This window comes from Sinocyclocheilus rhinocerous, unplaced genomic scaffold, assembly GCF_001515625.1.
Source record: "Sinocyclocheilus rhinocerous isolate Xijiao unplaced genomic scaffold, SAMN03320098_v1.1 scaffold650, whole genome shotgun sequence".
Classification (NCBI taxonomy): Eukaryota; Metazoa; Chordata; class Actinopteri; order Cypriniformes; family Cyprinidae; genus Sinocyclocheilus; species Sinocyclocheilus rhinocerous.
Genome location: NW_015638019.1, coordinates 383436 through 406862, shown reverse-complemented (window position 1 = coordinate 406862; position 23427 = coordinate 383436). Strand labels below are relative to the sequence as shown.

General features: G+C 37.0%; 1 protein-coding gene and 1 long non-coding RNA gene across 3 annotated transcripts; one reads left to right on the top strand and one right to left on the bottom strand.

Annotated features, from left to right (window-relative positions):
- Nucleotides 1–441: 441 nt before the first annotated feature.
- Nucleotides 442–22952, top strand: LOC107749350 (uncharacterized). 2 transcript variants are annotated; one of them, XR_001641018.1, is made up of 4 exons: nucleotides 442–525; nucleotides 20282–20562; nucleotides 20748–20960; nucleotides 22803–22952. It is a non-coding gene; the product is annotated as an uncharacterized LOC107749350 (long non-coding RNA). The 2 variants fall into 2 exon arrangements; XR_001641017.1 differs by lacking the exon at nucleotides 442–525 and adding an exon at nucleotides 17753–17828.
- LOC107749349 (zinc finger protein 36, C3H1 type-like 2-A) lies at nucleotides 14466–17639 on the bottom strand. Its single transcript, XM_016564466.1, has 2 exons — nucleotides 17379–17639; nucleotides 14466–16487 (listed from the first exon to the last, which is right to left on the bottom strand). Exons 1-2 carry the CDS (start codon nucleotides 17418–17420, stop codon nucleotides 15387–15389), a joined length of 1143 nt encoding a protein of 380 aa, XP_016419952.1. The 5' UTR covers nucleotides 17421–17639; the 3' UTR covers nucleotides 14466–15386.
- Nucleotides 22953–23427: the final 475 nt, after the last annotated feature.

Below are 23427 nucleotides of genomic sequence, written 5' to 3'. Positions count from 1 at the left end.
AAATTATAAATACATACTTTAACACAAATATAATGATTGTTATTAAGATCACAATGCTTCATTAGACGTCACACCATGAACATGGACTTCACATTATGAGCACCTGTCATAGACAAACACACATATACATGTATAATATCTCAGCTAATTGATGATACAAGTGTCTGTCCTGTTTGACCGGTTTGTGTGTTACTGTTCACAGTCAAGAAGCAATTACACAAGTGTTTTTTTTTCTTCACCATCACAGAACTTACATTATCTCATGTCAACACTGAGAGATTTTTATTTGTGTCTGTTTGTGTGTGTGTGTGGGGGGGGGGCAAGTCTCAGCTGGTTGGAGTGGTGTGACCGTTAAAAACAGGTGTGGGCATGTCTGTTGCTTTAGGATCAGTTGTAGATCTCTTTCTACATACTGCATGTCATTCCAATTCCAGCCAATCTCAGCTGTTGCAGGGCAGCTCAGAAGATCAAGCCCTTCGATCTTCAGAATCCTGTGATTGTTTGTTGCAGGAACATCACGTAGAGGTACGTCAAAGATATGGTGGCAATTGTTCACCATGGTGGTGGAGATGGTGTAGGAAGACTGAGTTGTCAGGGGTGCAATTGATGACCCACTTTGTTCTGCTTTCCTCAGGGAAGTTGCTTTTTTTTTGAGTTTAGAGTTCCCCTCTGGGAGTCTTTCTTTGTCATGTTCAGACAGAGAACATTCTCTAGGTCTACATTGATAGACTGCACTCTGGAGACGCAAAATTTACCCTAGTGATCCATATGTTGCTTTCAAATACATCTAAGGTCTTACAATCTTGTATATTTGTAATGTCCTTACTGGATTGTAAATGAAGGACAATAATGAAACACAAGTCTATAAAATTTCAGGATGGCAGATTACACACCGCTTAAACTACTAAACCTAGTCAGATTTATTGACATCTAGTATATGCTGCATTCATATTCATGTTTTATATAATTTAAATTGCTCAACATGACTCATGTTCTTCACACCTCAAATGAAAGTGTCAAGTTAACTGACGTCTGCTCTTCACATCCAAACCAATGATCCTTATAGCACCCATATATGACGTTGATAGAGCGCTTAAGTTCACATAGATTGCACGTTCAAACATGTTGATCTTGGGTGAACCTGTTTTACTCTGAGCTTGTACATCTTTATTATTGTGACTTCTTGACCTCACCTGGGAGGAGCAAAAATTATGCCGCTTCAGAGAGTTAGGATACTTTATATGGCTCTTCATGCTTGTTTGTTTATTTTGGCACTCTGGTGTTTTAAAACTCGCACTTGACCATGCATCATGCTTAAAAAAAATGATTGTGTCGGATCAAAAGTAATTTCATCTTGCCAGTCTGATTGTGTCTTCGAATCTTGAGTCTGTCATGTTCACTTGGACATAGCAATGGCATGTTAGCCACACACCTGCTGCAGACCAGGGGACCTCATGGTGGATTTATACCAGGCTGCTTTTGATGCTTTATTGGGCTGGAGACCTGTGCAGATGGGCCTTGTAAAGAGCCCAACAAACCCACACACCTCCTGCCTGGTCAATCTCCATAAACCACCAAATGAGATTCACAATGCAGACCGCAGCAATGAGGGGAAAATAAACCCAGAATGTAGACCACAAAAGCCTTGACCGTCCACCCCCATCCCCAGACTGGACAGCAGGAGATGGGACAGGAGGCAAGAGAAAGCGGGCTGTAAATACCTGCATGTCTGTCTCCATGACAGCCTGTGGGACATTCAAGGATAATCCCATGAGGCTTCATTGCACATTGCAATGCACATTGCCATTATGGACCGCTGGTGTGCCCACTGTTGAGTGAATGGAGATTTTAATCAAATGAGTGGTTGACATAGAGTTTGTGTGCAATGTTTACAGAGAACCACAGTACCTTACAGTTGGTTTTAAGTGAAGCTTGTTTGCATCTAACTTGAACTTGGACATGAATTAAGTTCTTCTATATATTTGAGCATTTGTATGTTAAAAATGTACTCACTCGCATGTTGCTCCAAACCTGCAGGGACCACTAATCCAATTCACAAAAACTGTTTTAATGATTCGTTCACTAATCGAAATGATCTGATTCTCAGGTGTAACTCGCTGATTCAAAGACTGTCAGTGATGACAATAAATTTATAGCATGACTTCATAAGACACATATGGACAACTTTTATGATACGTTCATGACTAAAAGCTTTAGTCCTCATGCATTTAACAAAATATATTTTGTGTTATACAGAAGAAAGTCAGTCATACATGTATCTACTCTACTCTAGAGTAGAGTAGATACATCTCTATCAAAACACAGCAAACCCGATTCAAAATCGAGTCATTCGGTCAAAACATTAGCACTAGTTTCTATCCAACAGAAACATATAGTCAAGCACAGTGACTGTCAATATTTACCACAGGTAGGCTACAGCCTGCTCTGAGCATTATGAACATGCTGCGCACAGACCACGCAAATAAAACGCGTGACGTTTAAAGCATGCGTGCAGCGCGTGCATAACAGTCCTGAGCGCAAGCTGTACCGGTGGTCAATAAGAATAAAGCGCAGATATGCTGTTCTAAATGGACATTGGGAATGGGATATTGTTAGACCGCCTGCTCCCGTTCAAATTACACCAGAGTTACTGACCGCTACCGCGTTTCATTCGGGAATTTAATCGGAGAACTAGTATAGCTGTTTCTACACTCTGTTTCCAATAAATAAATAAATGACACATAATAGCTTCTGCAGCTCACTATCCCAGCCAGGGAGAATGGACGTGGAGATCCGTCACCTGAGATCTTAATTCCGTCAGGGTGCGCATTCACTGGAAATGTTAATGGCAGTTTTGTCATGCAGTTCATTACGGCACCCATGACTCCTCTAGGCCCTCGCTCAGACGGACAGAAAAGAGAGGGAAGGCCTTTAAGCTTGAAAGAGGGAAGAAAAAAGAAACCTTTTTCAGACCAAGTACAAAAGACACAGGGAGATGCTGAATGTGGTGGCTGCCAAACGCTGGGAATTCATGATTGGGTTTTCTTCCTCCTCATTGGCAGTGGTTCCTGCTTGAAAAGAAGGTTGAGGGGCTAAGTTTGCTTGAAGCGACAGATTGCAGATGTCTGTATTGGACTCTTTGAAAGTGTGCCCCCCTCCTCTCCTCCACCCCCAGGAGAAAAGCCCCATACAGTACACTGTTCTTTACTCATTCTATCACAAGAGCGCAGGAGGACCAGACACTTTTCTAAAAGAGTTACCCTTGAAAATCCCCAGAGCTGAACACAACATGGGATTTTAACTCTAGCTTAGTATGCTGACAGGGCTGTAAGGACCATAGACATCGAGAGGGACACGTTCCCCTCCAATACTCCAAATAGCGGTTAACCGATATGGGTTTTTCTGTGGTTTATTCTTGAATTATATTACATTTGATCTCCCAGGTCTTAAATATGTGGTTACATCCTCATCTGCTGAGATGATATACATTCCATTTCTATGTACTTTGCTATAAATTAACATTACATTGAAACTGACAAGACTAGTCCACTCAGTCCTCCTGTTCTACAGGCTTTCGAGAGGTTCTCAAGTCTGTGTGTACGGCACATGTCAAGTGTTGACAGTGTAACCCAGATAGAGGGATGAGAACATAGATCCCAGATGACCTTTCCCCTACTTTCACACACATGCTACAGAACCATGTTGGCATGACAGATTAAACACTAGAAAGGTGAAAGGAACTAAATCAAGTAGTATTATTTAAAAATTAAATGTGCTTTTTACACCACTAGTGGCATCAAATCCAATTTCAGTCTGTTTGAAACCTGTAGAAAACGACACCACACTTTTTGCAATTCTGTCTATTGCTGAGTGAAATACAAATTGCAAACATTGTCATAATAAGTAACACTTTAGAATACTGTTCCATCATTAATTAATATCTACACAGGAACAATTGAGTAACACAATATTAAAACTCTAGTAACTACTACTACTAACTAACTAACTAACATGAAACTCTGATTAACAACTTAGTAAGTAGTAGTGCTTAGTTAAAAGTGGTAGTTCACTATTAGCTAATCAGTAACTAATATTTTTCATATCTCCCAGAGAACTATGAAGAACTACTATACAGGTTCAATTAATGTGAATAATGTAAAATGTATAAATAATTCTAAAGTGAAGGTCATGGTAACCCTCTAGTAATAACTCAATATTATCAAATCCTTCAGAAGGAATTACTGATTATTTGGATCAGTATTCTAAAGTGAATAACAGGATAACTCTCTGGTAATGACTGAAATCATTGTAAGCTTTTGATGGTTTTAAAGTATTTGATAGTAATGACTCAAGTGTGACTACATCCTTCTAAAGGAATTTTAATGATTTGGATCTCTATTCTAAAGTGAAGATCATGGAAACCTACTAATGACTGAAGTCATTGTGAACTTTTGAGTTTTTTTTTAAAGTTCTGGATCGCAATTCCTTCCGATGAATTTGTTAACACTTGTGTCGTTACTAGTGGGTTACCATGATCTTCACTTTAGAAAGGAAAAATTTAAATCGCATCATATGACCCCTTTAATTAATTATATTAGAATTAATTATATGTTTTGCAGGCTTTCAGCTAAGCACTATTACTTACTAATTCATTAATCACAATTTCTTATTAGTTAATAGTTGTTACTAGAGTGTTTTGCGTTATTGCATTACTCAGTTGTTCCTGTGTAGTTATTAGTTAATGACAGAACAGTATTCTAAAGTGTTACTTATTATGACTATGTTTGCAATTTGTATGACACTCTCAGCAATAAACAGAATTGCAAAAATTGTGGTGTTGTTTTATACAGGTTTCAAACAAACAGACTGCAATTCGGTTTGATGCCACTAGTGATGCAAAAATCACACTTAATTTTTAAATTACTTGATTTAGTTCCCTTCACCAGTTTCTTCTTAGTTAATATTAGTTACCAGAACAGTATATTACTCATTTGTACTTAGTTATTCATTAATGACAGAACAGTATTCTAAAGTGTTACCTCATTATATTAGGGTGATTTATCGACATCAGACACTTCTACTACATTCTAGCAATTCTAGGGGTAAATTTTTATTAAAACGTTTTTATTAAAAGAGTTCAAACAGATATTGTTACATGTTTAAAACGAATCTAAAGATTGAAATAAATATAAACCATTTTGATACGTACTGTGTGACAAAGATTTATTTACATTTTTAAAAATTCAGTTCTCTTGTGCACAAATGTCTTCATGGATATGTATCAGTTGTCTGAGGAATGATATAGTGGCATTCTGCTGAAAAGCCCCTCGAGCAGGTGGCCTGAAGTGGTACACCACTGTAATTCCACAGCCCCTGAAATTACGCAGGAGAGGTGAGTAATGGCAGCTTCTTGCAGAAGTCCAGATGGTAAGGCACCTCTTGGAGGGGAACGGTACTGTTCCACTACATCAATTTAGAGCTGGAGGAGGCCTCTGCCACACTGCCCCAAGGGTCATGCAATGCAAATATTTTCATCAAACCGCCTCACAGATTCTCAAGGGAGTTTTCCACTTCCTCTCAGTTCATCAGTGATGATACTAAGTCTGCAGGCCAGGCCAGTTCTAATCACACGGGGGCACTCAGATCTGTGGTTCATGTCAGCATCTCCTGATTAGTGATTATCTGCTGGATGCTTTTTTTAATGCCTCATCAGCACCCTGACCACAAGTGTCTTAGCGTCTGTGTCCAAACAATGATCATGTGTATGGTCATTTGGTGGTGGTCTGTGGCTCACCTCTCATTTTATCCTACAGATGAACCGCAAGAGATACAGGTACAGAGAGATAGAATATCAGAACGAGTGTGGACAGACGCACAGGGCCTTAGATATAAAAATAGAACAAGAAATGTAGACAAGCTGAGGGCATGCAAGGTTATGAAACGACTCCCCAAACACAGATCACCCGTAGTAAACATGTATCTCACTTCCTTCTGTCCATATGTGCCAGAACCGCATCCATCCATCCATCCATCCATCCATCCATCTGGAAACATTCAAACTTAAAGGCTTTTTAAACTCTGTCAAAGCAGCATTCAGTGTTTGTCTTGAGCAACTTTGCTTTTCTAGTTTTAAAAAATCATGAATTTCTGATTAATTTTAACTTGAATTTTGATTTCTACTTATTTACACTCAAATTTGACTTACAATTCTGCATCCTGCCTCATTTCAATTTCATGAATCGAATAGCAAATTAAAAGGCATTCACAATTAATTTCTGAATAGTACACATCCCTGCTTTGCAGAACCTCTACTTTATTCTCCTTAAAATTTCTGTCATAAAATAGTAATCATATAATTTTTGCTAATAGCATAACTTGAATTAAACCAAAGGTCATAGATCTCTGAGATAGTCTTTGTTGATATTATAATAGGATTAAATCCACTATTGAGCAGTGTAGTGTTGTTTCCAACCTGCACGAGATTACAGTAGTGAGCATCACTGTATGATATTTATAGTCAAAACAGTGGTTTTTGCTCAATAAACTATGTTGTCTTTTTAGTGTACCATCTTTAAGACTCTTTCTACTCTTGGTCCAGGTTGCTTGGTCTGAACTCAAGTTTGATTCCACGCTTGCATTTGAAGAAATGTGAAGAATGTGAGCTCCTCTACATGTAATTTATTTGGAGACAAACAGCAATCACAAACAAATGGGACTTTAATAAAACTGATGGAGGATGCAGAGATGCAAATGACATAGTTACATCAATAGTTGTTCACTTCTGTTAGGCCAGATTGCATTACCATTGCAGAGTTTATATGAACCGTACTCCAGACAGCCTTTTCAAACGAACACAGGTGTGGTTCACTGGCACACACCCAAGTTTGAGAAATAATTTGCACATCAATCAAACAAACTGAACTCTGACGTCAAATAGTCTCAGGTTTGCACTATAAACTCTGGCATAACAGTTCTAGTGGAATTAAAGCTTTCAAAACAGATGTTACCTTGGTATTTTTCCATTTCTTTCTAAAGAAAAGCAGCAAGCCAAGAATTGTCTGAATTGCTGAGACATCATATGTTATTTGTCTGGTAATGATTTGTCATACATTTTTAAACATATGTATGATAGACAGCATGTGGATGTCTGTGCAGCCTGAGGACGTGCCCATGTTCACAGAGTTACAGCCACAATTGAGCTGTTGACCTGCAAAGGTTTACAATTCCATTATTTCATGGTAAACCATTAATCATTGGTTTACAGAGGGGTATAAGGTTACACGGGTTAAACTACCAGGCATACCTGAAAAACCAACAATCCGTGTTGCAACGTTTGTCTTTTAAAAACACTTAAATGTCACTGCTAAGACAGAGCTTGATGGTAATCCATGCTAAGACACAACCTAGAATCCAGACAAGACTGTAGATGCAGAGTGGCTACGCTATAAAAACATAATTTCTGGAGAAAATGATGTAGGCTACATTCTAAATGTACTGTTGACATTTTAACTGGTGCTTTTCATTGTTTTGGTTGTAAGGCTTTGTGTAAAGCAAAAAGTATACATACAATGTTTTACATAATTGTGTACCTTCTGAATTGACTGATTGTCCTTTGTTGTAATTTAATTTAATTTAATTTAATTTAATAATAATGTACAACAGCAGACACACCGATGTGGATGACAAACTCCTTTGTCTTGCTATTGCAAATTTTATAGCTAGTTAGTCATGGGTAAAACAATTAAATCTACACATTAGTCATTAGTACATGATGTAAGTAAGGGATTAAGTGCTAGCTTGTGACCTTCATAACAAAAAGGGAAAATCAGATGTTGGTATAAAAATCAATTCCTGGGACATAAAAGTGATTGTATAGACTCTGATTTCTCTACACACTTGAATACATGCGCTTCCACGTAGCCAGCTTATGTAGTGTCAATTCTTTTCATTTTTCAAGTGACTAGCGGTTTACCCTGTAAACACTTCAGTGTGCTTTGATTTTATCTTTATATCAGACGTGTGGTTTGAGATCCATCCAGTTCAGAACAAGACTCCTCATCAGCAACTCTAAAGCCTCTAGCTGAATCCAGAATTATTCAAGGTGAAGACAGGTAAGATGTTTAGCTTTAGCTGCAGGTAACTATGGATTAAATACAGACATACTCATATGTCATTTTCTCCTTCAAGGCTGAGGTGTGTGTACACGTTCTACCTGCAGCTCAGGTGAGCTTCCTGGTTGACTAATACTTGCTGGAAGTCTTGAGGGTTTTGCTAATGTATATTTAGTGAAAGCGGTATATGCATCAATAATTCTCATTATGACAGGATAACTGCTGCAGGTTAGCGGTTCTCCAGTAGGATCCTTCAATATGTCATGCAAGGAACCCCAAATGGTAACCTTAATATACAGTCAAATCAAGTCCCCTTCATTTTTTTAATATAACTTTATACAATAATATTGTTTCAAAGCAGCTTCAGAGTACGAAAATAACAGAATGAATGAGATAAACTTCAAATGTTGATTCAGTTCAGTTCAATAACTGTTGTTGTTGCAAAATTTGTCAATTATGAATGAATTTGATTCAGCTATAAGGCAGCTCCACAGTAGACAATAGGGTTATTATTTAGTGTGAGTAGTGTCAGTGCCGTCAAATCAGTACTTAATGTTAATATTAGTATCTTTTAAACCTCAACTAGCAAGCCAAAGGCAACAGTGGCAAGGAACCCAAATTCAATCTGGTGACAAAAATGGAGGGAAAAAATATTAAAAGTTTCCCTAAATCAGCATCCATAAAATTAATCACAGGGTGTTATTGCCTAGATATGATTTTTATAGGAGAGTTTTATCTGTTTGACTTTAGCTTTTGTATGCAATCAACTCAAAGTGCTGTAAAAGTGGTTCGTCCCGTTTTCCTCGAGGAGCAAAGTCCCAGATTGTGAGTCAGACAGGAAATTGTTTATATGCACTGATATTCGCTCTGAGCTCAGTCGTCCTCTAGCCATCTCATGCCTGTCTGTTGACTTGTGAGAGCCAAGTCACAGTGCGATGACTGTGTGGTGTTAGGTTTCTTTCCAGTCCCTGGAGTATGCGAAAAATGAAGTGCACATGCAGCACAAGTCCAGAAGAACATCCAAACAGCCTCAAAGTTGTGTAAACATGAAACACAGAAAAGATGGAAGAAGTATCTGAATGAAGTCTGAATGTGGATTCAAATAAACATCTGTGCAGTGGTCCAGACTCAGTGTCTTTGGCTCTCTCTAATGGTTTTTACCACCGAAGTGTTGCAAAAGGCTGCGGCCAGCGCTATGGCCTCTTATTGTTCAAGAGTTGAGAGAGAGAGTACGTCTACTCTTTGAGTTAAATTTTTTTTGTGTGTGAATTATCTGTTGACAGATGCCTGGGTGTACATGTGGACAAAACGTCTTCTGAAATTCAGAATGTGTCCATCGCTCTTGACTGTGGTTGGTATGTGATTGTCAAGCAAGTATTTTCACCTTGTCAGTTACCTTACAAAATAATAATTAGTCATGTCTGAGTTCAACCAAAGCTGCCTTTAACTTTAGCTCTGCTCCAAAACCTAGTGACCTACCTCATTGCCTGCCTAATAAACAATATACAAATATCACTCCCTACATGAAGCAAATGATTAACAGAGACAACACGAGGAGAACAAGATTGTCTTAAAAAGCATAAATAGTCAGTTTTAAACTGACTAAAATGTTATGTTTTTCTTGATACTTGTCTTAATTGAATGAATTTTGATTATACAGTATTTATATATTTCAGTATTTCTCTCCCCAAACAGCAAAAAAAGGATATATATATATAATGTATATAATATATTTTATGTATATAATGTATTTACACAGATATGTTTTTCAAAGTTTTAGTGACTTATTTCCTCATTTTTGTGCATATTTTATATCTTTTTTTATATTTAGTCCAAAATCTATTAAAATGTGTTTCAAGACTGGAAATGTATTTTCTTGCCCCTTTGAAAATATATTTCCCGAAGTTTTGCTGTTTACAACATCTATTCGTCATATTTGAAATATATTTTAGCCAGAACAAATAGATTTTTTTTTAACAGAGCTTTCGCAGTGCACTCTGGGATTGCCTTCTACATGAAGAATAAGTGTGATGCTGCCTTAAGGTCCGTTCAGATCAAGAAAAAAAATTATAAAGATAACTATAAGGATAATTATATTAGCGTCCATGCCAACGCTCTATAACGTTCTTCTTATTATCAGTGTGTGTTGCAGTTACTTGTTATTAAACACAAATTTGGAATTTTTGTGTTTGTCTGCAAAGTAGACGTCCAGGCATCTTTCTTTAACCCACACAAGGAGTTAAGTAATGATTACATGCGAACATCCCATTTCCAGTCAGGAGAAACAGAAAGGCTATTCTCTCTCATCAGCCTTGCGCTCAAGGTCAGTTTCGTGTACGCTTCATACTGACGTCACCGTAGACTCTAACATAGAAAACTGTATGTTAATGTGTGTGTGCTTGACCTATTTACAGCCTTAGCAGGGGATCAGAAAGGTACCTTATTCACTGTATGAATCAACATCATAAACATGGACAGGGGGCTGGAGTGCTTCATTAAAGATAAGTACATTTAAACTGATGTAGTGAAAATAAGTATTAGGCCAACACCAATTGAATGAGAGCATGACTTTAAATCAAGCTTTATGTAACAATAAGAATGTATTAAGTTAACAAGTTTTAAGTCATTTCACATCTGCACACTATGGAAGTCCATTTCTACCTAAGAAAATAAATATGAAATGATTAATTGGAAAATAAGAAATTGGGTGAAAAAGGTATATTTAAGTTAAATGAAAATAATAAATCAAACTTTTTGTGTGCAAAGAAAAAAAAATTATATCTTCTTTTTAACAACTATTTTAATGATGTCCTTACTACCTTTCTGGGCCTTGAATGTGTCAGTTGCGTTGCGGTCTATGCAGGGTCAGAAAGCTCTCGGATTTCATAAAAAATATTTTAATTTGTGTTTGGAACGACATGAGGGTGAGTAATTAATGACAGAAGTTTAATTTTTGGTTGAACTTAATTTTGAGAAAGTTGCATCTGTGCGACATAAAGTTGAAACTATGATGAGAAATAGTCTCAATTTTAAGAAATGAAGTAAAAATATATGTGAAATATAAAGTCTGAAATGTGCGAGAATTGTCTCGAGAAACAAAGCCACATCTCAATAAATGAACTTTTCCACGACATTCTAATTTATTGAGATGCACCTGTAGTCTCAATTTTGACAAAGTATCTATTGCGCAAAATAAATTTGCACTTACAAAAAATCGTCTTAATTTTTGAGAAAGAAATGTATGTAAAGTTGCAACTGTGAGAACTAGTCTAAATTTTGAGATATAAAGTCACAATTGTGAGATGTAATTGTGAGTGTCTATTGTGCGAAATAAATTTTACACTTTATAAAAATTGTCTTATTTCCAAGAAACAAAGTTGTTTTTGTGAGATATGGACCCACATTTGGAGATTTGTCACACGGTTACATACAAAGCCACTACTACAAGAAGTAGTCTCTAGAAATAAAGTCACAATTGTGAGTTGTTGTTTTTTTGAGGTGGAAACAGGCTTTCCATAGCAAGCAAACATCACCACATGAATTCTGTTGAGTGAACAGGTTGTGCCATTGTTATGTGCTGTAGTATTTGATTCAAGTCCCAGATGGGCCTCTCATTTCCTTTAGTTTAGACCCCTACTGAGTGCGTTGCTCTTTAAGTGCTCTTTGAATTCATTGTTTTGCACTGTGGGCACTGTGTGACACGGCAGATTCATCATGCTCGGCGGTTTATTTCTGTGTCCCTGATTCTATTATGCCAGTGAATCCATCCACTGTAGAGACTTCCCATCCCCTTGAGTCCATATGGTGGATTTTGTCTCAATCCAAGCATCACTATATCTCCATTGGAATCTAGCCCATCTTGGAGGAAACTAAATCAATCAGGGCGATAGCCTTATCAGGCCAGTAAACTCTTAGCCGCCACACCCCTCTGAATTCGTGTTTATGGATGTGATGTGCTCTAACTTTTCTTATGACTCACTGAACTATATTGTGTTGGCTTTCCCTCGGTTGCTCTCAGATAACGCTTAAGACAATACAGCTACCGCAGAGGCAGAACACATGGGGTTATGAGTATAGGACTGTTTGCTCAAGGAAGAAAGTGTTCACTTAGTGCTTTTTAGACTGCAGCACTTGAGGAAGAGGAGGAGGGTGGGACTTCCTTGCCTTGTGCATGGAGGCACTGAAACTTGCACCAAGCACACATTTCTGACAACAAAACAGGAAAGGCACAGACCAGTTGGTTTGTTTGTCACAGGTGCTTAGCTGCTGAAGATAAGCCTGAGCCAAAGTGGAGCCGGTCCTCTATCCTTCAATGCAACAATCCTGTTCCTCAAAATTTAAAACTTAGTGCTCTTGTATTAAAAACAGCCACACCCAATAGAGACTATGATAAACTTTTTTTTTTTTTTAACTATGATTGTACTTCATGTTTTACTAACTGATCATTGACTAATTATGTGTGTGCATATATATATATATATATATATGCACACACATAATTGTATATATATATATAGAGAGAGAGAGAGAGAGAGAGAGACCAATGTTTGTGTTCGTCATAGTAGTGGGGGTTATGTTATATTACATAATTACATTCATTTTAAATAAATGTTTCAATAGTACAATTTAGACAGACTATGATAAACTTTTTTTTTTTTAACTATGATTTTATTTCATGTTTTACTAACTGATCATTGACTAATTATGTGTGTGCATATATATATATATATATATATGCACACACATAATTGTATATATATATATAGAGAGAGAGAGAGAGAGAGAGAGACCAATGTTTGTGTTCGTCATAGTAGTGGGGGTTATGTTATATTACATAATTACATTCATTTTAAATAAATGTTTCAATAGTACAATTTAATAATATAATTAAACAATTATGTTATTAAATGAGAACATGGAGTATTTTAAATCCTGATAATTTTAGCTTTTGTAATGACTGTCAAAGAACATAATTCACTCTGACTCAAAGTTTGACAAAGTGTATGGATGCATATCTGAAAAATGGCCCTGTGCCTGAAGCCTACTCCACATAAATCACAAAAGAGGGGTGTAGTGGAAAAAATCCAAGAGGAATAGCCCTGCTCCCAAGAGTCCCTAATCAGCAAACAGAGTGGTTTCCTGCTTTTGTGAGATGTGGTTCATTAATGGCTGACAACCTTTCTTTTGCACATGCACACTGACACGCAAAGGACCCCCACTACTCTCACACATGCGCACAGTGGATCCAGATACGTTTGAATATAGATTCACATATAAGCTAACGCAATCATTTGACCGTTTATCAACCTTATCATACATATGCTTGTGAGAGGCCATACATTACGAACACTCTAAGTTAAACAGGGTTGTCTAAGAAGTTCTTAGTATGTAAATATTTGCAAAGCGCCTTATCTTCATGAGCAGACCCTTAACACTGATACACGTCTGCCCGTGTTTTCGTAATTACATTTCTTACGATAAGTACTGAGAATTTCAACTGCAGAAGACTCTGTAGGCTGCTTTTATACGATACTGAACACATCTGTATAAACCAATAGTTAATTCCAGTAAAGATTCCATTGAATGCTCCACTGGACATTGTTGCATTTCTAAAAGGGAGGGTCTATAAACTACCTCCCAAAGATTGCGGTGCAAGGCCACCACACCCCCCTCTTACTTCACTTTCTGCCATTCACACAAAGCAGGCCTCTATTGAACATTCTGTCAGGAGAGGAGACCAAACGCTAGGACATTGAAGTAGCTATTTTTCCGTGAAAGAAAAGCAGGAGGGCGGGGAAAACGGACTAGAATAGAGTAGACAATAATTTACAGGACACTGCATGAATAAGCCCTGGCCTGAGCATTAAGCAACTCTTATTTCCACTTTGGAATAAAAACCCCTCCAAACATCCAGATCTTGTTCAAAAATGCCTTTATTAGAAGTTCTATGGAAAAAAATAAAAAATAAAAAAAAAATATATATATATATATATATATGAACAACATACAGTACAAGTTTACGCTGCACACTTTGTATACATACTCCAACTCCAGCTGACGTTCGTTTATTACATTCAGTGTTGCTTTACTTCATCTAAAAAGTTAAAGTAATAGTTATTAACCAACTACAAAACTTAATATCCCCAGTCAGCATGTCTAGAGAAGCACAGTTGAAAGGCAGAGTATCTTTCATTAGGAATGGTGCGTTCAAATGTTCTAAAAATAGAAAAATAAACAACGAAATAGCATCTCACTCACCATAACAAAGGCATCTTGATCTATGAGCTACATTCAATTCGATTGGCTTTAGATATACACCAAAGCAACTGCTTTATTAGGTTAAACTATGTGGGATCTTCAACCCCAGCAGGCACATATTAGCTAGTTATTAACCTCTAGATAGGAGAGTGCTACATTCTCTGGCACTAGACTGCAATCGTCACGCAACTGTGTGCAAATGGACACTTTATTTGGTTGTCGTTATCGTTGGTAAAAAAAAAAAAGAAAAAAAAAAAAGAAAGAAACAGTCATACTCGTAGGTGTGAAATCAGTTAGTTCCTTATGGCCATAAAGACCTCATAAGATAGGCTACATTCTACAAATGCCCATAGATCCTCTGACGCTTCCCTCCCTCCTGCACAAGAAATCACATCGTGACCTCATCAGACGCTCCCATGTTTTTAATACACATACACACACAGTAAACAAAATTGAAATAAATAGCATACAATCTTAAATTATTTACCCATTTACAGTAAAATATACGAGTTAACAAAAATATATTATTGTGAGACAAACCCAATGGTTTCCAGATTAATATTGGCGATCAGAATTTAAACAGGAATATAAGTGTATTGCTTTAGATTTGATAAATACCACATACACTCAATTTATCCTTGAAGGCAATACTTTCACATGACAATAAATAAGTTAAATAGATTTCAAAGCATGATGCAAAATGCAATGACACCACACAGCTTTCAAAAAAAAATCTGCAGTGACATTCCATGACCAACTTATGAGTCCCAGTTCTTGTGCTCTTACACCACTTCCAAACTTATGGAATGTTTTCCCAAGAGTTACTTCTATGTAGGCCTTTTTCTAGACCGTTGAAGCCATCATCTTGGTAAGGAAAAATGAGAAAGAAGAAATATAATATAATCAGATCTCAATCATGAGACAAACACTTAGAGATAACCAACGGCTGAGACTGATATTTGACCTGAAACTCATGTTGGCACTACTTGGATAAAAGGCTATAACAATAATAGCAAGTCAATCGTCCGAAATCGACAGCCTGCTGAAGATTGGCAAACGTCTATTTGCGTCCATACTGGGCGACTCCGAGCCGCTGATTGTGCCAGAGGAACAGCAAGAGCCACTCAGGTACCCTTCGGGATCTGAGAGGGAATCCGGCGGGCTTGGTGGAGAATCGAACACTGGAGACTCTGAGAGTGGATACATGGAGGGAAAGTGGCTCATTTTGAAAGGTGGCGACGGGGGGCAAGCGTTGGTCTGGATGTTACTGTACAAGCCACCGCTGGTCTGATGGGTAAAAGCACTATGGGTCTGAGGGATGATGGGGGCAAGAAAAGCCTTAAGATCCTGATCGGGGAACGTGAACGCATTCAGACAGGGTGAACTGGTAGTGAGTGTGCAGGTGGGCGGCGGGGGCGTGTGTGATGTTGGGTTGTCAATCAAAGTGGACTCGTTGCTGCAGGAGCTGGAGAAGCCGGAAAAGCTCAGGCTGTGGTGCAGCTTCGGTCTTTCCCTCAGTCTCAGGAACGGGTTTGATGACTCTTTCTCTTCCAGGACACCAATCTCCCTGCTGAGCCTCAGGTGAGCGTTACACGTAGCAGCCCTGCGCTCATCTGCATTGTGAATGAAGTGGCAGCGAGGGCCGTATGGGCAGAAACCAATAGTGTGGAATGTGCGACATGGCTCCGTCTTGTACTTCGGGTGGCGGGACAGGTTTCTCAGTTCATGATAGCCGTGAGCGAACTGACACTTTTCCCCGTACTTGCACGAACCGTTTTCCTCAAAAGGCCGGCAAAGTTCAGTTTTGTAGCGGGTTGAGTTGATCTGAGAGCCGGGCTTTTGTTGAAGGATTTCCTGAAGTTGTTGACTGCGTTCCCCCGTGTCACTGAACGCACGGTCTCGGCACTTGTTTTCTTTATTCATGAAGGCAGGTGTTGAGCTCTCGAAACCGATCTGCAGCCTGTTGCTCATGTTGAAGTCCATGTGGTTTGATGAGTTACTCCTGAAATAACCAAAAGACCTGTTGCTGTTTGTATTGGAAGCAGCAAATGGGACCCCGACATTCCTCTTTTCCAGCATATTGTGGAGATAGATTGCATTTGAATTTGGGACTTTTTCCTGAAAGAAAACAAACAGAATTTCTAAGCATGGATGTCAAATAAGTTTAAGAGGCATCACCATTAGTTTAACCAACAATTAGCAATAAAATACAGGAATGAAAACACTATTGTACATGACCATGAGGTGGCATAAGCTATAGGAAAGTATAATAAAAAATATAAAAGATTTTGAAAAAAAAGTTACATTTGGTAAATGGCAGAATGACTGTTAAATGACTGAATCAAATTATCATCGTTAATGATGGAAACTGTGTATAGGTTTTAAATATGTATACTAATTTAAAAATAAATAAATATGACAAGACAAACCCCATGCGTTATGCATTTCTGTGTTTGTAGTGTTTTATTTGCTCTGTGGGGTTAAAATTGTATATGCCGTCCTATATTTTTGAAATAAGATATTTAAAAGTGAAAGAGTGTGGCATGTTGTTTTGAACATATAATTAAAATCACAAATTCATTCACAAAACCTAAAATCAAGGTTTTCAATTGATGTTACAGCTTATATCACTACTGTGGTACGTTTGTCACAACAGACCTCCTTGTACTTGACAATTTGAGTCTAAGAAATGGATTTCAAAAACTACTTTAATTTGTAACATGTAGCATATATATATATATATATATGTGGTTATTATATCAAAGTTTGTGACACATAACGCAAAAACCCCGTCTGTAACAGAGTTACAGAAGTTGAAACAAAACGAGTTACAAGACTCCCGGTCTCCCAACAACGCGTTATTATGAAGACTAGTGAGTATACACAGAGCTCTCATGTTACAAGTTTGCCAGCGCGGATAAATTGAGGAAACAAACAAAGATCAACAAAATACTAAGATAAGCTTAGAAAAAAAAAACAGAAGTGAATAAGTCAAATATAAACTCTTACCCTGTCGAAATCATATATGGAAGACAGCACCGAAGCAGACATTTTCTATAAGTGAGTTCCAGTTTAGGGGGGAAAAGTTTTCGGACCGAGAAGGATCCTTGTGTATTCAGAGAAATCCACGGCTGAACGAAGTTTGCCTCTTCAAACGGAGTTGGAAAGGCGCTGGAGTTCTTTGGAGTTGAGCCGCACAGGTTTCGGGGAGTGTCATACATGGGCAAAGTTTGCACATGTGTATAAATGCGTTGCAGCTGTTAAGGGCGGAGCTCGACAAAGTTTCAACAGTGCGCTGCCTGAAGCCCCGCCCTTCCCGCACGTGGTTTTGGTAACTCCCCCAGACTTCAGTAGCCCTAGTGCGCGCTGCCTGCCTCGAGACAATCAACACTACATAAATTCAACTCGGGTGCTTGAAATACGATTCTCCTCTCCAACTCCTCTAGTTCTCTGCAGAAAGTATGCCACTACATTCTTCCTTTTTAAGGCTGATTTTTAAACAGTATTTCTATCTGAGATACGTCCTGTGAATAATGCACCACTGACTGCATATTGTTGTTTACGGATTTTTTTCATAGCCTAATATAGGCCTAGTGGTTCTCGAGAACCTCAGCCCTGCACATTTTGCATTTCAGGTCTTGCAGCCTCTACAGTGCCCCCTGTGTTGAAATGTGATTTTACATTATGATGGGTTTTTCAAATTTTGGAGTAGATTATTAACTCTCTTTATGTGGAATTTAACAGACTAATGTTAAGATGAGTACAGTTTTAGATTTTTTTTAATTTTATGATTCTGAAATAAGGCTCATTCTCTCAGAGGCTGTATTTATTTGATCAAAAATACAGTAAAAACAATAATATTCTGAAATAGTGTTACCATTTAAAATAGCTGTTTTCTATTTTAATTAGTGCTGTCAAACGATTAATCGCGATTAATTGCATCCAAAATAAAAGTTTTTGTGTAATATATGTGTGTGTACTGTCTGTGTATATTTAATATGTATAAATACACATGCATGTATATATTTAAGATAAATATGTTGTGTATATATATATATATATATATATTATATGAATATAAATTTATGCATGTAAATACATGTAAATATTGTAAAAAAATATATACTGTGTGTGTATTTATATATACATGATAAATATACACAGCACACATACATATATTATGTAGACAAAAACTTTTATTTTGGATGCGATTAATCATTTGACAGCACTAATTTTAATATATTTTAAAATGTAATTTATTACTGTAATGGCAAAGCTAGATTTTCAGTATTATTACTCCAGTCTTCAGTGTCATATGATTCTTTAGACATCATTCTAATATGCTGATTTGCTGTTCAAGAAACATTTCTTATTATTATCATGTGTTTGTGCAAACTGTGATAAAAATTTTTTATCAAGTTCAAAGCAATCTGTATTAATCCGACACTAGTTTGACTAGTAAACCCATTCTGTTATATTCATAATGGGTTCAAATTTAGTCTGGCCAACTGGTTAAATGCATGCATAAAAATTTAATTGAGTGAAAACATTATTCGTTTCCACACTGAACTCATTGACTTATGGAAAGAAGAGCTGCCTAGTACAAGCCGTGTTTGTGGGATCCTAGTTCAGTGGCTATTTAAATTCAGTCCATGTGAAATTCCCATCACTTTAAATTGGCAGTTTCTCTTAGCAGTCCTCACCACACTTGCATTCCAAATGTAGAAATGATTAGACCCGTGTATTATGTAATATGTTACATGAGTTACAGGGCCATCTCCTTTTGTGTGATTCAACTTGTGTATATAAACTAAAGATTAACTGCTCATAGTGGATAGGAAAGTGGAAGAACACTAATCATAGATGCAGTTCTTGGCTACAAACCTTCAATTTAGAGCTCTAAATTACACGCAGAGTGCAAGCCTTAGATCTGCCTTGGTCCATGATGGACAACTGAATCAACCCACCGAAAAATAAAACATAAAAAGAAGAAGAAAACTCTCAAACAAAACTCTGTCCACTGAAACCACTCATCCATTACACTGACTCCAGTTTTCGCTGAGCTGCTCCGATCATTCCAAAACATTACATCATTGCACAGAGAGGGAACATCGCTACTATGGCCAGAGCGTCTGCACAGGACTGTACACTGGCTCCTTTGTGATGCCCACAATGTGTGTCCAAGGCAACCACTAGGTAGAGAGGACGTCCCATAAGGGAATGCTTCTTGTCTTCTTCTCGACAACACATGGTAATGTTGAACATTATTTCTCTGTCTGTACTGTTGTCACACTGACTCTTTGAAGATGCTGCTGCCAATGTCTGCTGGAGGTCTGTGTTGTGCGTATCATATTCTTTGCTGAATATGGACCATTGATGTCTCATGAAAGCAGTGTCAGGTTTGGGCTCATGTTTTTGCCCCAGGATCTTCCCTACAGGCCGTAGAGCATCCAGAAGCCATGTTTGAGGTCTGCTCTGCTTGTTTATGTACGGTTACACCCAGAGCTGAATTTAACCCCAGCTTCCATCTGCTGCAGCACCCAGGGCCTGACGGAGATGAGACCGGTTTGGGTCGGTCTGTGCCGCTCTCGCTTGCTACTAAGCACAGCTTGCTCCTATGTGTTATTATCGTCAGAGGCGTCTCCTCTGTGGCAATATTCTTTTTCACTCGACAATTTTCTTTTAACTTTTTTTTTTATTTTGTTTTAGCCAGACTTAATGTCATTTTTATGGTAAATATGAAAAAAAAATTAAATAAGGAAATATTTAATGAGGAATGTTAAAAAGGTGGAAAATATGTCATACTTTTCTTTCTCATTTTAACTTGTATTACAATTTTTTATTAGCATTTGATCAAATTTTGCCACTTTATTCTAATATAGGCCTACTCATGCACCCAACCTTGTTTTCAGATGACATTTTGGGAGATGACACTCTAAACTGGTGCTTTTCCTCCCTCCTCGTCATGCCACAGAGTTGGTATTCTGGGCTTCAGTGTGCCCTATTGGCCTAGCCACAGCCCGACAGCCTTTCATTACACTAGCCGAAGGAGGTGGCCTGGACATCCCCATCGAAGACACCATCACCACACCACAAAGCGTGCCCAGCTCCGAGCTGTTCCCTGGATACATCAACAAGAGAGATGAGAAAACAGCCGCTCTGTTTGTACATCATTTAACTGGCAATCATCAAGGTAACCACTTCTAAATCTAAAAGCTTGAGGGCTGTCTTTGTTGTAGCATAATTTGATGATATTGTGGTGACATAAAATCACCATTTTGCTGTGATTATTTGTGAGGTTTAATTAGAAAACAATAATAATATGCAGGTATTTGATCACGTTTACTGTCATTCATAAAATCTGAATTGTTATTTCAGCCTGACCTATTATAGATGGGCTTGTGATGGATTGTTCATTCATCCAGGGTGTTTTCCAGCCTGTGTTAGAAGTTGATCCGGCATCCCTGCAACCCTACATAGAACAAAGCGGTTTGGAAACTGGATGGATGGATGTCATGGCTGGAACTACACCGCCCCCTGCTGATCAAATAGAACTTGCTCGGCAGTCCCTTCCTTCCACATTCTATAAAAGTATGTACTTTAGTAAATTAGTGACATACATAATATACAGTTGAAGTCAAAAGTTTACATACCTACACCTTGCAGAATCTGCAAAAAGTTAATTATGTTACCAAAATAAGAGGGATCATACAAAATGCATGTTATTGTTTATTTAGTACTGACCTGAATAAGATATTTCACCAAAAACATGTTTACATATAGTCCACAAGAGAAAATAATAGTTGAATTTATAAAAATGACCTTGTTCAAAAGTTTACATACACTTGATTCTTAATGCTGTGTTGTTACCTGAATGATCCACAGCTGAGTTTTTTTTTTTGTTTAGTGATAATTGTTCATGAGTCCCTTGTTTGTCCTGAACAGTTAAACTGCCTGCTGTTCTTCAGAAAAAATCCTTCAGGTCCCACAAATTCTTTGGTTTTCCAGCATTTTTGTGTATTTGAACCCTTTCCAACAATGACTGTATGATTTTGAGATCTATTCAGTCACACTGAGGACAACTGAGGGACTCATATGCAACTATTACAAAATGTTCAAACGCTCACTGATGCTCCAGAAGGAAAACAATGCATTAAGAGCCGGGGGGTGAAAACCTTTGAACAGGATGAAGATGTGGACATTTTTCTTATTTTGCCTAAATATCATATTTTTTCATTTAGTACTGCCCTTAAGAAGCTACAGAAGATGGTTACATGTTTCCTATGAGAGAAAATAAGTTAAATTTACCCTGATCTTCAAATTCAAAAAGTTTTCAGGCTCTTAATGCATCATTTGCGTTTGAACCTTCTGTAATAGTTGCACATGAGTCCCTCCATTGTCCTCAGTGTGAAAAGATGGATCTCAAAATCTTACAGTCATTGTTGGAAAGGGTTAAAATACACAAAAATGCTGGAAAACCAAAGAATTTTTGGGACCTGAAGGATTTTTCTGAAGAACAGTAGGAAGTTTAACTGTTCAGGACAAACAAGGGACTCATCAATATCACTAAACAACAACAACAACAAAAAACAACAACAACACAGCTGTGGATCATTAAGGTAACAACACAGTATTAAGAATAAAGTGTATGTAAACTTTTGAACGGGGTCATTTTTATAAATTCAACTATTATTTTCTCTTGTGGACTATATGTAAACATTTTATGTGAAATATCTTAAAAGGTCAGTACTTAATAAACAATAACATGCATTTTGTATGATCCCTCTTATTTTGGTAAAATAATTCACATTTTGCAGATTCTGCAACGTGTATGTAAACCTTTGACTTCAACTGTACATGATTAATTTAATGAGTGAGACTATACCAGCTAATTAAGCTTTGCGTTGTTGTAATGTAATAATAGGAAGAGTAAAATGTGTATAATTAAAGAGGTAATGTCTGTCTGCAGCTACAAGTTGACAATTTAACTTTAGGTTTGTCAATTTATTGCATTTAAGAGTCAATTTTACAGGAAGATTTTGAATTTATCAAATGATTACATCTTTGATTCTGATTTATCTGCATGTCAATACTATACAGTTCACTAGAGGGCAGTATGGCCATATTTTACATCAAAATGGCTATACTTGTGATGGCCACATTTCAGTCTTCACAATCGAGTGAAACGTGTCGAAAACTAACTTATGAGAACATTTCCTGTGGTCTTTAATATTTGAAACGAAAGTCTTATTTGAAAAGAATATCTCTTTGGTTTTGAGACTTTAGTCTTTGCAACTTCAGGGATCTTATCTATGCACAATCAGCTTGTAACACTCCAAAGAGAAAGGAAAACTTGAAATCGCATCATATGACCCCTTTAATATTTGAAACGAAAGTCTTATTTGATTTGTCTTTCTTCTGATTTAATGACAGATGGAGCTGCAAGAACTCCACAAACCTGATGATTCATAATGAGCATGATTTGAGAATAATTCACTGAGCAACTTGTGATTCTGACCGTCTGTACAAATGAGTTCATATGGTCAATGTCACATAACTGTTTTTCATAGTTACTTAGAAATAGATGTGCAGAATCTTGAATATTTATTAAATAAATAGAAATACAATAATATTTAATATTAATAATATTCTGTTTTAAATTTGTAGAAATCCTAAAGCACTATTAAAACACTCTTACCTACAAATAGTGTTGAGTCTGTAATAATTGTTAAATATAAATTTTATATAATATTAATTAAAATTATTTACAAAAATAATAAATGTGATTGTTTTCATTTTTTCAAAATCCTAAAATTGTATTACCTCGAAATAGTGCCGAATCGGAAATATTTATTTAATAAATAATAATAGTATAATAATAATATTGGATAGTAATTACAATAATAACAATATTCTTTGTTTTACTTTTTTTTTTGAAATCCTAAAATATTACCGCTATTACCTTGAAATAGTGACAAATCTGAAATAATAATTAAATAAAAGTAATAATAATCATGCTAATAATAATGTAAGAATGTATAATGTAATTCTAATAAAA

Bases quoted from the DNA above. Each gene is read 5' to 3' on its own strand.
- LOC107749349 (XM_016564466.1), bottom strand. From the start codon at position 17,420: ATGTCTGCTTCGGTGCTGTCTTCCATATATGATTTCGACAGG. The intron at 16,488-17,378 runs GTAAGAGTTTAT...GTTTTCTTTCAG, and splicing joins CCATATATGATTTCGACAGG to GAAAAAGTCCCAAATTCAAA.